This window comes from Arachis hypogaea, chromosome 11, assembly GCF_003086295.3.
Source record: "Arachis hypogaea cultivar Tifrunner chromosome 11, arahy.Tifrunner.gnm2.J5K5, whole genome shotgun sequence".
In the NCBI taxonomy this organism is placed as follows: Eukaryota; Viridiplantae; Streptophyta; class Magnoliopsida; order Fabales; family Fabaceae; genus Arachis; species Arachis hypogaea.
Genome location: NC_092046.1, coordinates 3576602 through 3593412, shown reverse-complemented (window position 1 = coordinate 3593412; position 16811 = coordinate 3576602). Strand labels below are relative to the sequence as shown.

At 30.5% G+C, this 16811-nt stretch overlaps 2 protein-coding genes across 2 annotated transcripts; both read left to right on the top strand.

The window, feature by feature from the left end:
* The first annotated feature begins 5401 nt into the window (after positions 1-5401).
* On the top strand, positions 5402-12265 carry LOC112724013 (uncharacterized). Its single transcript, XM_025775325.1, has 4 exons — positions 5402-5428; positions 5510-5645; positions 5739-6405; positions 12253-12265. The coding sequence occupies exons 1-4, from the start codon at positions 5402-5404 to the stop codon at positions 12263-12265; spliced, it is 843 nt and encodes a 280-aa protein (XP_025631110.1).
* Positions 12266-12625: 360 nt separating this feature from the next.
* On the top strand, positions 12626-13523 carry LOC112719925 (uncharacterized). Its single transcript, XM_025770665.3, has one exon. The coding sequence runs from the start codon at positions 12833-12835 to the stop codon at positions 13319-13321; it is 489 nt and encodes a 162-aa protein (XP_025626450.1). The 5' UTR covers positions 12626-12832; the 3' UTR covers positions 13322-13523.
* Positions 13524-16811: the final 3288 nt, after the last annotated feature.

Genomic DNA, 16811 nt, shown 5'->3' with positions numbered 1-16811 from the left:
TTTTAAATATAAATGTGTTGTTTTTAGGGAGACTAATTTTGTATTTTAAATGTGAGATATTAAATTTTAATGGATTTTAATTTTCATGGATTGACTGAAGAAATGAATTTTATTAGTTATCTAGTTGTATGATTGTAATGTTTTATAGATTAATTTTCATTTCATATTTTCCCGAGTTCTGGTTTTACAAAGAAATCACCAACTTATATATGATCTATATCAAAACAAAAATTAATATTAATGTTCTTTTATTCTAATATGTTATTTAAGTAGAATTTTTTTTGTCTATTAGATTTTGTGAGCTAGATATATAATCATATATTAACTATTTTGTATTTAATTTTTATATATATGATGATCTCACTACTATTTTAAATAATAAAAAAAGTCAAAATTATTTATTGGTTTGTACTTTAATGAAATCAATATTTTTTATTTTAATTAAATCTTCAAACTAAAATTTAATAAACCTAATAACAAAATATAAATAAAATTCAAGATTTTAGTGTTCAATACACTTAAATTACCTACTTATAACTTGTTTATCAAAAAATTGTTATTCAATTTGATAAGAATATTCAGCAGATTTTGGTGATGTAACATATAATTACATCACATAATGTAATATATTAGACATCAGTTAATTTCTTCTTCACGGAGGCTATTGTTTGAACTGACAAAAATTAAAGCTAATAACATTTGATAACGAAGTTAATTATTGCAATTATATAATCTCATGTTTGAATTCTGTTGAACTCTAAGAATATAATTAATAAAGACAAAACAATCGCCAGCTACATTATTTAAAATAAAATATAACAATATAATTCGCACATAATTGAAAACATAATTGAAGTTAGATATACGTAGAATGTTCATCAGTACAATTACGTACATACATATATAAGAAACAATATATAATGTACCTTTGATCTCATCACCGAATTTGTATACATGAATGCCTGTCTTATTTTTCACGCGGCTTTAATTTCGTCCAAAATTTTGTGATCCATTCATTCTAGGGTTACAACTGGATTATTGGTTGGGGGTTTAGTTAGATTTGAATTCGATCCTAATTTATTATGAAGTGACTATTTAAGATTTGAATTCGACGCAAATTAGTTAATATAAGATTTTTTGTTTTTAGTTATTTACGGTATCTTTTTATTCTACAGGTCAAAGATTAATCTGTTGTGAATCTAAACTTTATTTAAAGTTTGATTACTAATCAATGGGTCACTGTACGTATAAAGTAAAATTCAAATTCCCAACACTTATTTAAATGGGCAAGTGAACTGATTATTCAATTAATCTAAATTCAACTAATCCAAATTGATTAATATAAGAGGAGTTTAAATTAGATAAATTTGACCTCTAGTAAACATATATAATTTTGAAAATTATACCTAACAAAGTATTAAATCTGATCTAAGAAATAAAGAGTTTATTAAATAGATGTATAATATATACATCAAATAATAATATATATAATAAAGAAAACAAATTTTACTAAAAAAAAATATAAAGAATAAATAGGTTCTTGACTTTTTTTTTTTGCGGATATTTTTGTTTCTAAAAATTGAAAAATACAGTCATACCTTTGACCCTTCTAAAACGCGGACAAATTTATCCTTCCGTTAAAGTCACCCAATTAGACTCAACAAAAAACGCTAATGTGACTTCTATAATACTGACCTAACCGTTACGAAATGACACGTGGACCGTATCTTCTGAAAAGAAGACGTATTAATCCAACCACTATAACTTTTAAATGAATGTATAACTTCAGGTGAGCTGGTCTATCCTAACATAGGGTGGAAAGCGACACCCATATATATCAAATAAAATAAAATATGTTTGAGATCCAACCGAATTTTGGAATGCCGAAATTAAAGCACCCCTAAATAATAATATGATCTCATCCATTCCCTGGCTGATATTTGTTTTCTTATTTAATTTTACACAAAATATATATAAAAGTATATGGTCCTTATTAATTTTATGAATAATGAGTTGGACATATTATCATTGCCTAATTTAATTTCTTTCATAAAAGAGGGGGCCTCAAATATCTTTCATCAAAGAAAATAACGACCTCGTCCCCATTTCCTTCAATAATAATAGTAGTAATAGTAACTCTGTTCAAAGTCTCTTATTCTTGGAAGCATGCTTCGCTATCTTCATCTTCGCGAAAATTTTAGAATAAGTATATGAAATTAATTTTTAATTAATTAATAGCAGTTTATTTTTTATATAAAACTATTTTTTTAATTAATGATATTAATTAAAAAATTAATTAGTCGAACGCAAAATTTTAATTTTTTCCAAATTTTAGATTTTGGTCACATTCTCTCCTTTTTATCATTTTTATATAATAATGAACAAAATATTTACTTTAAGATATATAACTGATTTCAGTTGGTGGTTGAATATTTAGTTTATTCGTCTATTTAAGTAAATGTTAAAAATTTTAATTTCTTTTTGAATAAATACCAACTCAAATTAGAATGCAAATTAATTTTTGACATATTAAGATAAGAGATACCATAAAAAAATTGATAACAAGAAGAAGGTAACATAGCTTAGGACTAGAGCATGTAGAGGAATAAAGTACAGTTCTTTTGGTTTGCTTTGTATTTCATTGTTTATATTTAGCTTTTGTAACTGTTGGTATAATTTCGACTGGTTGTGAAATTTGACTATGATATCGAATATAAATTGAGTCGAAAAAATTTGGGACAAAATCAGTTGATCATGTGTGGTTAAAATTTCGATGGAATAAGGATTCGACCATAAAAAAAAATAGAACTTCGAGAAGAGTCAAGTCGAGAGAGACCCAAGTCGAAATTTGATAATTGTACGTGATTTTATCTGGGAGTACTATATAGAATGTGAGGTTTGTCGACCAAGATAAAAACAAAGACGTACGCGTGGGGTGTCAATTTTGGAAAACAAGATCCTTTGCCGGCAAGGCAAGTTCATGAGTAGAGATAAAAAGAGAAGGTTAGATCGTGCCAAGAAAGGAGCACTCTGCAATTCATTATTTATGGTCTATAAACAAGAGAAATTTAGAAGAGTTAGAGGACTTCAATCTAAACACTTTATCATTATACAAAATTCTGTAAATAAAAATCCAAATTACACTGACGTCAAGCAAGTACATGTGAGTGTTTGGAGTCCACTTTTAATTTATTTCTGTTGTTTTCTTTTCTTTTATTTCTTTTGTTATTTTATTTTTTGTTAATTTATTTTATTTTAACTTTTTTTCGCATTTTTCTTGTTCTTTTCAAATATTTGCTTTTTTTAATTTTAATTTTATTCTTTTATTTATTTAAAGCTTTCGTTTGCTTTATTTATCTCCTTTTTATTACAATTCTTGCTATAGTTTAATATTATTGAATATTTTGTATATTTTCAATATAAATACTAAGTAATTTTTGGGTTGAATTCATTTTTTTTAAAAAGTTATATCTACTATTCGAAATAAGATTTTGATACAAATTTAATTTGACTTCCTGTCAAAATTCCGTTGAACTCTTTTTTTCCAAAAAGAAAGAAAGAAAGAAAGAAAAGTTTAGGTTGGTTCACATTTTAGTAAAAAGGCAAAAATTGATTCATGAATTATAGGTAGCTGGGGACGGCATCAATAATTAAAATAATTAAAAGCTGAATCATTGGCCAGGCTGGTGGAGTAATATTTTGTGCCGTCAATAATTTATTTTAGAGTAACATTTAAAGTGTACTTAAATAAATTAAATTTTGTACTCCGTACTCTGTACAATTTTGAAAATCGAAGATGAGCGCCGGAGTGAGCGGGGAAGAGACTTTGAGGGTGAAACACGGTGAGGCAGCCGATAATGTCGGCGGAAGAGATAAGGGGGAGAGTGGGGGAGGGATTGCATCAGGGGAAAAGGAGGATCATATTTCGGGAGGGGTTTCTAAGCCTTTGAAGGTTTCTTTCAGGGACAAAGTTGTGGGTTCCAAGATTGCTAAAGCTTTTTCACTTGTTGAAACTTTATCGGGAGATAACATTGCGGTAGTTTCTGGGAAGCAAGGAGATCTCTTGCCACCGAGTGTCACGTTTACCCAAGAAGCTAAGAATTGCTTGGCAGAACCTTATAAGGATGCTATAGTAATTAAGGTGCTAGGTAAACATTATAGCTACACTGCATTGTCTCATAAACTCCGAACGGTATGGAGGATTAAGGGAGGTTTTGGTTTATTGGACGTGGGATTTGACTACTTTCTTGTGAAGTTTGATGTAGCTGAGGAGCGAGAAAAAGTTCTCTTAGGAGGTCCATGGATGATCGAGGGAAATTATGTGGCTGTGAAGCCTTGGGATCAAGAGTTTAGATCAAGTGAAAACTGTTTTGGAGCAACTTTAGTGTGGATTAGAATTTCTGGATTACCAATCTGGTGCTACCAAGAAGATGCAATGCTCCGTGTTGCGGCTGCAGTTGGCATTCCCGTTAAGGTTGATTTGGCAACAAAATTAGCTGAAAGAGGACGATATGCTCGAGCATGTGTTCAGATAGATTTAGGATTGCCAGTGACTAAGAAGATTCTTGTTGAAGGTGTTGAATATGAGGTTGAATATGAAAGTCTTCACCTTATTTGTGGCTCATGTCTCAAGTTTGGTCATGATATGAAGGTGTGCAAGACTGACAGCAATGCAGGAGGAGGAACTAATGCCAAGGTGATCAGCGATGTAGCAAAGCAGCCAGAAAGCTCAAATTCAAAAAATCCAGTACATGTAGAAAAGGCAAGTTTTCATTTTGGCAAGAATCTTGGAGATGAGACTGTAAAAGTTACTGTCCCGGATTTGGTGGAGAGTGATTTGCATGCTGTTCATGTAGACCATGCACAACATGAGGATTTGGAAGGTTGGACTCAAGTGATTAGGAAAGGAAAGCATAAAATGGGTCAAAAGCCTTCTCTTAGCACCCATCAGGTCCAACCAAAAGTAAAGAAGTCTCCTAACAAGGCTACCAATACTTGGACAAGGCCTAATCACCAACGTACAACACATGCTACTGGATCCAAAGCAAAATTAAGCAGGGGCATCAATATTGGAAAACCGGTTAGTGTGGCTTCTTCGGGGACCCGGCACAATGTTCATCATCAGCAGCAAGGTGAGACAACAAATGGCACTGTGCGAAAGCGTCCTCGCCCAAACTCTTTGCAGAATTCACCAGTAGATAAGGATGGAGCATCGACGGCGGGTATGGTGCAAGTTTCGACGGAGAAAATTGGGCTGCAACTTGAGAGTCCATTAAAGGCAGGATCGTCGAAGACATGGACATCATGTTGAGTCTCGGGTTTGTTATTGGAGCTCCCTTTTTGCTATTTTATGGATAGTTTCAATATCATAGCCTGGAATGTGAGGGGTGCGTCTAACAAGATGGCCCGTGTGCATTGCAAAAATTTGGTGAGAATATATAAACCATCTTTTTTCTTTCTCTTTGAGACTCATACCATGTTTAATAATTTGAAGAATTTTTGGGATAAGTTGGGTTTTCATTGTGTTGGTATTGAGGAAGCAATAGGACACAGGGGTGGCATTTGGTTTCTATCTTCTATTGCTAATGCTTCTTGTGTGGTTATTGATCAAATTGACCAATGTATCACAGTGAAAGTGAGTGTGGGTAACTTAGTTTGGCTTTGTATTGCAGTATATGGGAGTCCTCAATTCGAAAAAAGATGTATGCTTTGGGATCATTTGCGTTCTATTAATTCAGGCCATAATAGACCATGGATGGCAGTTGGTGATTTTAATGAGATTGTGGCACCAGATGAGAGTACAGGTGCTTATTTTTCTTCTCACAGAGCTAGTCTATTAGCTACTACTCTAGATGACTGTGAGCTCTTTGATCTTAAAGTGACTGGTAGGAGATATACTTGGTATAGAGCAGTTCAGGCTGGTAGGGACTTGGCTAAAAGGTTGGATAGAGCTATAGTTAATGAGGCGTGGATGACAATGTTTCCTGAGGGTTATTCTGAAATTCTTAGCAGGCTTCATTCTGATCATTGTCCTATTTTAGTTCGTTGTCATGGTAGCCCCAGAGTGAAAGGTTCACGTCCTTTTAGGTTCCAAGCTGCGTGGGCAACACATCCTTCTTATAAATATGTTATTAGTAAGGCTTGGAATCAAGAGTTTGGAGGCGTTACCGAAAGGCTTAAGATGGTTCAACAGGCTTCTTTGGACTTCAACTCAAAGATTTTTGGAAATATTTTTGTGCGAAAAAATAAGCTGGAATATCAGATTGATCAGATTCAACGGCGTTTAGAGGTTACCGATGTGTTATCTCTGAGAATTAAAGAAGCTGAACTGAGGGAAGATTACAATAGGCTTTTGTTGCAAGAGGAACTTTTTTGGTACCAAAAATCTAGAGAGCAGTGGGTCAAGTATGGGGATAGAAACACTAAATTCTTTCATCTTCAGACTTTGGTGCGTAGAAACCATAATAGAGTACATGGATTATATGTTAAAGATGGGTCTTGGTCTACTGATCCAGATATTCTCCAGGAAGAAGCCCTCTCTTTTTACAAGAATCTCTTTGGTACAACGGAAGAGGTTGAGGTTGATTGTTTAGGGGATGTTCCGATGCCCACTCTAAGCACTGAGGCTTGTGCTAGGTTAATTGACCCTGTCTCTTTTGCGGAAGTCAAGTCAGCAGTATTCAGTATGAGCCCTTTTAAGGCTCCTGGTCCAGATGGCTTTCAAGCTTATTTTTTTAAAGAATATTGGGAGATAGTAGGCACTGAGATTTGGAATATTGTCCGGAGCGCTTTTTTGGGAGAGTTCTTAAATCCTAGCATCATGGAAACTCTGACTGTGCTTATTCCTAAAATTGATAACCCTACCTTTATGAAGGATTTCAGGCCTATTAGCTTGTGTAATGTTGTTTATAAAATTATCACCAAAGTATTGACTAACCGACTTCGGCCTTTTCTTCCAGATATTGTTAGTCCTTTACAAGGAGGTTTTATTCCAGGTCGTGGTGCTCCTGATAATATTATTGTGGCCCAAGAAATTCTGAATTTCATGAAGCACACAAAATCCAAGAAAGGTACTCTTGCTTTTAAAATTGATCTTGAAAAAGCTTATGATAGGGTGGATTGGAGGTTTTTGGAGAGTACTCTCATTGCTTTTGGTTTTCCTATCATCACTGTTAATTTGATTATGACTTGTGTCTGTGCATCATCTCTTTCTATTATGTGGAATGGGAATAGATTGGATAGTTTTGCTCCTAGAAGGGGGCTTAGACAGGGCGATCCAATGTCTCCTTACTTATTTGTGCTTTGTATGGAAAGACTTGCTTGCTATATATCTCATAAGGTGGTTGAGGGTGTGTGGAAACCAGTTTCTGTCACTAGGGGTGGCCCAAAATTTTCTCATTTGATGTTTGCAGATGATCTCTTACTCTTCTGTCAGGCTACAAAGAGTCAGGTCCAAATGGTCATGCATTCTCTTAACATTTTTTGCAAGGCATCTGGCATGAAAGTGAATCTTGAAAAGTCTAAAGCTTTTTGTTCTAAAAATGTGACTGCTCGTAGAAGAGATATTTTTACTAGTGTTTCTTCAATACGTTTTGCTTTGGACTTAGGAAGATATCTTGGAGTTAACCTTAATCATTCCCGTACCAGTAGGGCTTCTTTTCATTCGGTGATTGAAAAGGTGAGGGGAAGATTAGCTAATTGGAAAGGAAGGCTTCTAAATAAAGCAGGGAGACTTTGCTTGATCAATTCTGTTGCAGCATCCATTCCTGTCTATCATATGCAGGTATCTTTTTTTCCAAATTGGGTTTGCGATAAATTATCTTCTATGATGAGACAGTTCCTTTGGAAGGGTCAAGTTGATGGTAAAGGTCTTTCTCTTGTTAATTGGAGGACCGTGATCACTCCAAAAAAATTTGGTGGCCTGGGTGTTAGAGATCCTGCGTGTGTTAATATATCTTTACTTGGTAAATTGGTGTGGCAACTTTTTCATTGTCAGGACAAGCCTTGGGTTGCTCTATTGAGGGCGAAGTATCTAAGGAACGAGGGAGTTTTAGATGGCCCTGTCCCTTGCAATGCTTCTCATGTTTGGAAGAGTATCTCAAAGGCTTTTGGTGCTCTTAAGGATGCCTTCTCTTGGTGCGTTGGGTCACTTGATCAATCTTTTTGGTTTGACAATTGGAGTATTGAGGGCCCAATTGCTCAAGATGTCCCTTTTGTACATATATCTAACTCTGATTTAACTATTAGAGACGTTTGGAAAGATGGTCAATGGAATCTCCATGATATTTTCTCTACCATTCCAGAAGATGTCAAACAGCGTTTGAATGCTTATAGTAAACGTCACCAATCAACTAGTGGATTTGAATGCTGGAGAGAGTTCGGGTTGGTCGTGGGGTGTGGCATCTTCTAGACTTTACTCAGCTAGGAGTGGGTACAGTTGGCTAGCCAAAAGAAAGTTTGACTGGAATGAGCATGATAATTGGTTGTGGGTATGGCGACTGCATATTCCTGAGAAGTACAAGTTCTTGATTTGGCTCAGTCTTCATAATGCTATTCCTACGGCAGAGTTTCGTTTGGGTCGTGGTTTAGCTTTATCTAGCACCTGTCATCGGTGTCAGAATGGTTCTGAATCAATTCTTCATTGTCTTCGGGAGTGCCCTAGTGCCAAGGAGGTCTGGAACCTTTTAGGCCTGTATTCAAATAACTCGAATTTACATGATTGGCTCTACAGAGGTGCAAGGAGTGAAAATGTTTTTCTTTTCTTTTCGACCATCTGGTGGATTTGGAGAAGCAGGAATCAGGACTTATTTAATATAGATGATTCATGGAGTGCTAGTAAAGTGGTGAGTTTGATTCGTAGTTCAGTAAGGGAGTTTCACACTATTTTTGCTATGCATCAATCTCTGTCTCCTCCTTCACTTTGTTTGCATTGGGTTCCACCTCCAGTTTATTCTGTTAATTGAATTGTGATGCTAGTTGGTTTGCTCCTTCTGGCTATGCTGGTTTTGGTTGTATCATTCGCAATCCTGATGGATGTTGGTTGAAAGGTTGCACTGGGAAAGTCGAAGTGTGCAGTGTTCTTTTTGCTGAATTGTATGCAATTTGGAGAGGTTTACTTCTTGCTTGGGAGAGTGGATTTCGTGAGGTTATTTGTGAAACAGACTGTTTAGAAGCTCTTTTCTTGGTAAACCAAAGAATGCTTGGTAAGGATATTCCGGAATGGGATTTGGCAAAGCATATACAGGAGGTTATGAATTGGAATTGGAGAGTCTCTATTCTTTTAATTCAGAGGACTGCAAATAGTGTTGCAGATTGTATGGCTAAAGCAGCTGCTTCTGTCGCGGACATTCACTCGAATTGGAGCCAACCATGGAGTGAGCTTCAACATCTAATAGATTTAGATATGACCCTAGCCAATTAATTTGGTTTTGTATCTTTTTTTTTCTTTCTTTTCTATTTAGTCACCAAAAAAAAAATAAATTAAATTTTAAATCATCGACAATTTTAATTTTATTATTCTAACAAAATTTTAGACTAATTGGTAATATAATTCATAATTAGAACTAAATTATCTTATATTCATATTTTTGAAATTTAATTATTTTATAATAAAAACTAAGAATTTATTTATATAATAATACACATATTAAAAATTTTTATTAAAAGATGAAAGTATCAATTTGACTCACTAGAATAAGTCTTGAAGAATTTTAAAGTAATAAGAATTTGTATGTTTTCCACCTACAAAATCTTGTAATGCTTGTAAAAAAAGACTTTAGATTGCAAAGATGCAATTTTTCTTGCCTATATATGCACCTCAAACCAAAGATTTCAAATGCATGACTTCAAAAGAAAAAGGTTTATATTACTAGAATTGATATTTTTAAAACATTCTTGTTTACGTATAAATATTTTTAATAACTACATTTAATTAAATTGACTTAAGCCTAATAAATACTACTCATATAACATTTACATGAACTATATGTTTCTTTTTTTTCGTGTATTTTTTATTTTCTTTTTTCTGCTCTTCCTTTTTTTTTGTATTACTGCGTTGCCATCGTTGTTATGTTTTTTTTTTTGTTAATTTTTTTTCCTTCTCTTTCTCTTTTCTTTTGATATTCTTTTTTTAAATAAAATAAAAAAAAAACAAAGATGACAAAAAAAAAAATAAATAATAAAGAAGAAACACATAGTTTCTTGTTAAAAAACACAAAAATTTATCGATATAGTACATAAATTTTTGCGTATAACAAAAAAATAAAAATAAAAAAATTTAAATTTCGGCACTTCTTACTAAATAACTACAGTAAATAATAATAAAAAAATATTCAAATCTCCTCCAAAAGAATTCAAAATTAATAAAACTTAATAGTGATTCACAGACGTAAAAGTTCATAGAAAATAAAATTCTTAAGCTAATATATAAAATTTTCTGTGTTGGTCACTAATATTTTTGTGTCGTATACTAAAATTTTTATGCTTAATAGTTTTGTTGCACATCTTAAAAATTACTTCTATTGTTACTTTTTTTTTGTCATTTTCTATACTAATTTTTTGTTTTTTTATCTAATAGTTTTATATTAAGTTTTGATAATACTTAATACCTTAAATACATTTGTTAGTTTTAATGAATATATTTTTCCCTATATATTCTAGTATGTTTAATGAATATAACCTACTAGTTCTTTCTCGTGGTAATTCCTCTTTTCTTCCTTATATCTCTATGGCAATGCAAGCAAAAATTTTGGTAATTCTCCTCTTAACTCTAACTCAGACATTGTTGCACCATTTATTAATGAAAAATGTTTGGTAACCAAAGAAAATCAACCAAAAACAGCCATAATTTGCCTTATTTAATATTCATTAATTGTTACGATAATTAATGAATGCTAAATAAGGCAAGTTCTGACTTTTTTTACTGTGTATTAAAATAGATTTTAGTTTTAAAAGTGATTAAATTAATTCTTAAATTTACAAATTATAAATTTTTATTATTCTTATAATTTATTAACTGATATTAATACAATACTAATATAAAATATTAAAACGCCAGTATGACATTTTTAACAGTAAAATAACATAATTAAAATTTTAATATAATTAAAAAAGTATCCTAAATGAATTAATTAAACTTATTTTAATTAAAAAAAGTTATATTAATATAGAAATTAAAATAAATTAATTTAAGATATCTATTTGATTATATCAAAGTCTTAGTTACATTATTTTGTTTGATTATAACCTTCGCAGTTCACACTACTTCCCGTGCCAGCTTCATGATCTTTGAAGCTCTTAATCGTTGATCAATCCAGGTCTCAGTTTATGGGAAATGATGTTTTGTTTCTTCTGTTATATATATTCAACAATGATTTTTTAACGATTATTTAACAATGATTTGCTGTTACTAACAGCAATTAATGTAGCAAATTCTGGATCAGTAATGAGTAAATAAATATATTTTTATTTAACATATATATATAAGACAAACTGCTATAGTCTATAGCGCAGGTAGATGAATCTTACTTATGCATTCCCAGTTTCCCACCGTTTACATTTTTATTTTGACGTTTTAAATATTATATATAGTACATAACTAAAGTACAAAGTTTAAATAAAAAAGTTAAAACTTCGCACATATTTATATCATAACTATAATAAAATTATGCTATTTTGTACGTTAAAATTAATTACCAAAGTCAGTTATTATTATAAAATACATATTAAAATATAAATACATATTGAAAATAAATTAAATTACATATATATTTATAATTTATACACAAATATATTAGTAGTTAATTTTAGTGACTAATTTTAGTGTACAAATAACATTTTTATTATAATAAACTAACTACTATTTCACCTTTGTCAATTAATACTTAGCAAAAATTGAACTGAAAACAGAAGGGCAATATTTTAGTATTGAAATATTGTCTGAATTAATAATAGAACTAGAGATTGTTGGACACAATGAATAAGTATAAATTATGAATTTATTTATCAATAAATACATATTATTTTGACGGATTTTTTTAAATAAATAAAAAAAAATTATATTTACATTTTTATTTAAATTTTTTTTAAATTTTTTTGAATATTCTGTTATTATGTCACAGATAACAATAATTAATTGATAATATTAGAAAAACAAAAAAATTTATCAAAATTTATCTTATTTAATATTTATTAATTATTAAACTAAAAAAAATAAATTTTAACTGTTTTTGACTAATCTATTTTTGTTATCAGATATTTCTGTTAATTAATTATCAAAGTTTACTACTATACCAGTCAATAGTTCTTATTATTTATCTACACATGGCGGACAAAACCCTACAAACTAGTTAACTACACAGCAAGAAGGTAAGGAAGCCCCACCTCACCGCATGTGTTCATCCAAACCCCAAAAAATTGCAAAAACAATAATACACACACACACATTATATATATATATGGAGGGCAATTTGGTAAATTGAATCCACTCAGTTCCATTATTATTAACTTCAAACGTCATCATCACAATTATTAATTTATTTATAATTTATAAATTTTGTTAAATCCACCCATTGCATTATGAGTACGGTTGTTACTATATATACACCACTCATCCTCCAACCCCTTCCCTTGTTCTCAAAGCTCTAGTAACTCAAACACAACAAAAAAAAGGTTTTCTTCTTTTGTTCTCTCTTTTTTTTTCTTTTTCTTTTTCTTTTTTTCTGATCCAGGTTCAAATCCTAGATCAGTTTTAATTTTCTCTATTTTTTTTCCCTTTTTGGGTGCTATTATTTCTCTTGATCATATTATTCTAAACCAAAAATACATTATAATTATGGGTAATAGCTTAAGGTGTTGTTTGGCTTGTGTTATTCCTTGTGGTGCTCTTGATTTGATAAGAATAGTGCATTTGAATGGTTATGTGGAAGAGATTACACGTCCAATAACTGCCGGAGAGATTCTCAGGGAAAACCCTAATCATGTTCTAAGCAAACCTAGCTCTCAAGGTGTCGTTCGCCGGATTTTGATCCTTGCTCCAGAGACAGAGCTCAAGAGGGGAAGCATATACTTCTTGATTCCGGCATCATCGTTGCCGGAAAAGAAGCGTTTTGCCACTGCGAAGAGCGGAAGCATATGTGATAGTGACATTAACAAAAAAGTTTTGTCAAAAAAGAGTAAGAAGTGTGATGATGACGACTCGTCATCACACTTCCATGCACTCACTCAGATAGCTTCTAAAAATAAAAAATCTTTAGGAAAGGATCGCCGGAAAGGCCGTGTTGGTGTATGGCGACCTCATTTAGAGAGTATCTCTGAAGACTAGTTAAATTTTTTTTTTTTTATCTTTTTATCTTTTTTCCTTGTTTTGCCGGTGATGTCAAATTAAACATGCTGGCAAGGAGGAGAGTGAACCAAAAAACTTGGTTCATTTATTGAAACATAGCAAAAGATCCTCCTTCCTTTTTTTTTTTCCTTTTTTCCCCATGTTTTATAATATATGCGGGTATTGATCTTTGTGGATAAAATCTTCATCTTGCTTTGGTAAATTTGTTTTTCCCTACATTTATTATTGTTATTATTATTTTGGTTTTTCTAGATGCAGTCATCATCATCAATATGGGTGAATTGAATTATTTTAATTGATTTTTTTTTATCAAATCTAATAATTTATGTGCTGAAACACAAGAAAAAATAATGGATAGAAAACAAAAATAGAAATTGATTAAGAGTGAAAAAATTATTGAAGTTTGTACACTGAGGATCCATTTTCATCCTCAAGTTTCCATGCAAATATCTAAAGAAAAAAGAGCGTTTCACGTTATCTCGTGCCCCACAATTTGAATCGCAAGTTAAGGCTATCTGATTTGTCTTCAATGGCCATTTACAATTGGAAATTTAAGGACAAATTTTACTTTCTTCATTTTCTAATGGATGCATTATTGAAAATTATCTTAAGTTTTTATTATTAGTTTTTTTTAAATTAGGAATTTTTATAAAATAACACTTCATTTAATGCATAAAAAAGTTAATGATTTCCCTAATAACATAGGTTAGGGTTACTAAGTTATATTTGGTTAATTTTAGCAAACATAGAAAATCTCAAGTAATTATCAAAAAGTTAATATTTAATTTGGTCCTGAATTTGCATACGTGTTTTAATTTAGTTTTTGAGATTTCAATTACTTTTATTTAGTTTCCAAATTTTGTAAACATGCCTCACATTAGTCTCTGAGACGATTTTTAGTACAAAAACGTTAATGAAGTGCTGATATAAATAGTCATATGCCACGCTAAAACCTGTAATTAAAATGATGCAGTTTTGGTTTTTGACATTCAAATAGCCGAAAAGTAATGTCGCGTCACTTGTTTTGTTAGGTAAAGTTTCGATAAATACCACTTTTGATTTTTTAAATTATTTAAATGCTAAAATCAAAACGACATTATTTTACAGAGTCTAGCATGGTATTCGGCTATCAACGACAATGTTCTGTTAACATTTGTACACTGAAAATTGTTTCAAAGATTAACATGAGTCGTGTTCACAAAATTTAGAGATTAAATAAAAGCAATTGAAATTTTAAAGACTAAAATAAGACTCACATACAAATTCAAGACTAAATTGAATATTATCCGAATTTTCGAGTGAATTTTTTATTTTCTATGGTTATATTTCTATCTTTATATTTTCTATGTATATTTTTGCAAGCTTAGTCTTTAGAATACTCATGATTAATTAGATGTAATTTCTTAATTAGGTATAAACTTTATTAGTTGTGGCTCCAATTTAGAATGATCGAAATGATTAAATAGTTTTGAATATATATAGGGCCCATTTTTCTATGTATTAAGCTGTATATTTTACTAGTACTATTTTGGATACGAGTATTTAATTGGAACATGCATGTTAGGCACATATGTCTACTCAAAGAATCTATCTGTTTCAAAAAAGAAAAAAGAAAAACTTAAGAAGACCTAATAGAAGTTGACATTATTATTATGATTATCCGTACTAACGAATTTGTTTGTTGGCCTGGATTGTTATTATGTGCCACATTATGGCATTAATTAAGTAGATGAACATTTGTAATTAATAATTAACCAATCTAAGTACCAATAATTAGAAAGATGGTATAATTATATTTTTAATTCATTTGAAGAAAACCTGGTAAAAAAACTTAAGCTTATATAAATGGGGTTATTTCTTTTTAGGTCATAAAAAAGAAAATTTTGAGTAACAACTTTATTAAATTATGATCTTAAACAAATTAACTTAAGTTGGTTGAATGGTTAATTTATTTATCTACTTAAATAAATGTTAAAAGTTTGATTTTTATCTTGTGTCTGCAGCAAATTTATTGATAAATAATAACTTTTTAATAAAATTTAAATTTATAACGGATTAATTCTTGACATATTGGATAAAAAATACCGTAAAAAATAAAATTAAAAATTATGATCTTAAGCTTAAGTATAGATCAAGTTCCAATTAGGGATGATGATTGTCAGCCTACGCTTTCTCCATACTTTTGATTACCCTTTAATTATTTTATGAGTCAAATAATCGTTCTATAATTAATTGCTAGTGTAGTGGAACTAGTTGGTTATTAATTATCTCCTAGTCTCCTACTTCTTAATGTGAGTTATTATAATCATATTTTATGTCAAAGCTCCTAGGATCGGAGTATAGAACAACATATGCTTATTACGAAAAAAGTAATTTAACATCTACTATTCAAAACTGTTAGTGTCGTAAGTGTGAGGAATGTTGAAGTTAGTTTCACATAAAAAAAAGTAAAGAAGAATGAGAAATTTATAAAATGAGAGACTCATATATTTGACACCTTAAAATTTTGAGTTGGATATAATGTATTCTCATCTTATATTATCTCACTTGATTTTTCCCCGAAATCACCACAATAATAAATCGAAATGCTGAATTTTGATCCAATTATCCTTATAAAAATATCTAAAAGTGACGCTTAATTATGACAGTTAAATCAAGAAGCAAAATTAAACAAGTTTGGTTAAACGTTTTTTAAAAGGAAAATTATGTCAAGAAAAAGATATATAAATATATAGTAGAAGAAATAGAAAGAATAAAGGAAGAAAAATTATTATAAAATTACTCATCTTAAAAATTTAAATTGATAAAAAGAAGTAACATAAATTATTATATCTCTAACACTTTCTTTCGAACAAAAATCTCTTTTGGTTTATTTAATTTTTGCACAATTTTTTTTTATTTATTTTATGTCATCTTTTTATTCACCAAAGATTGAATTATAGACTTTTTAAATATAAAACTATAATTATATTATAAAATTACTCATCAAAATATTTAAACTGATAAAATAAAATAATATAAACGATCTCTAACAAAAGTGAGCCTTGGTTTGTTAAGGAACAAAATAAATTAATGAGCCAGATTTATAACAATTTTTTTAAAAAATAAAAAATAAAAATGTGGGTAGCATACCTTGTTGTCCTTTAAACCGAAATATAAATTAGTAGGCAAATAGCGACATCTCCACGCTACATTCAAAAAGAAACAAAAGAAAACAAGCTGGCATATACATATCTTCCTCCTTAATTTATTCTCTATTTAATTACTCAGTTCTTCACATGGATTCTCATCTCCCATCTCTCAAATATTAATATTACACAATTCTTTAGATTAGTTTGCACATCCCTTTGTCAGAATCCAACTCATCCATATATTAATTTTCTAATTACTTTGGACCGTATAACCTACCTTGGCTTCATCATATTCACATATCGATGCACATTTGTTTTGGTGAACCTGAAACCTAAAT

Excerpts from the sequence above, each read along its gene's own strand:
- LOC112719925 (XM_025770665.3), top strand. The coding sequence starts at position 12,833 with ATGGGTAATAGCTTAAGGTGTTGTTTGGCTTGTGTTATTCCTTGTGGT.
- LOC112724013 (XM_025775325.1), top strand. The coding sequence starts at position 5,402 with ATGGCCCGTGTGCATTGCAAAAATTTG. Across the intron at positions 5,429-5,509 it reads GTGTGCATTGCAAAAATTTG|TTGGGTTTTCATTGTGTTGG; the intron begins GTGAGAATATAT and ends TTTTGGGATAAG. Across the intron at positions 5,646-5,738 it reads CACAGTGAAAGTGAGTGTGG|GCCATAATAGACCATGGATG; the intron begins GTAACTTAGTTT and ends CTATTAATTCAG.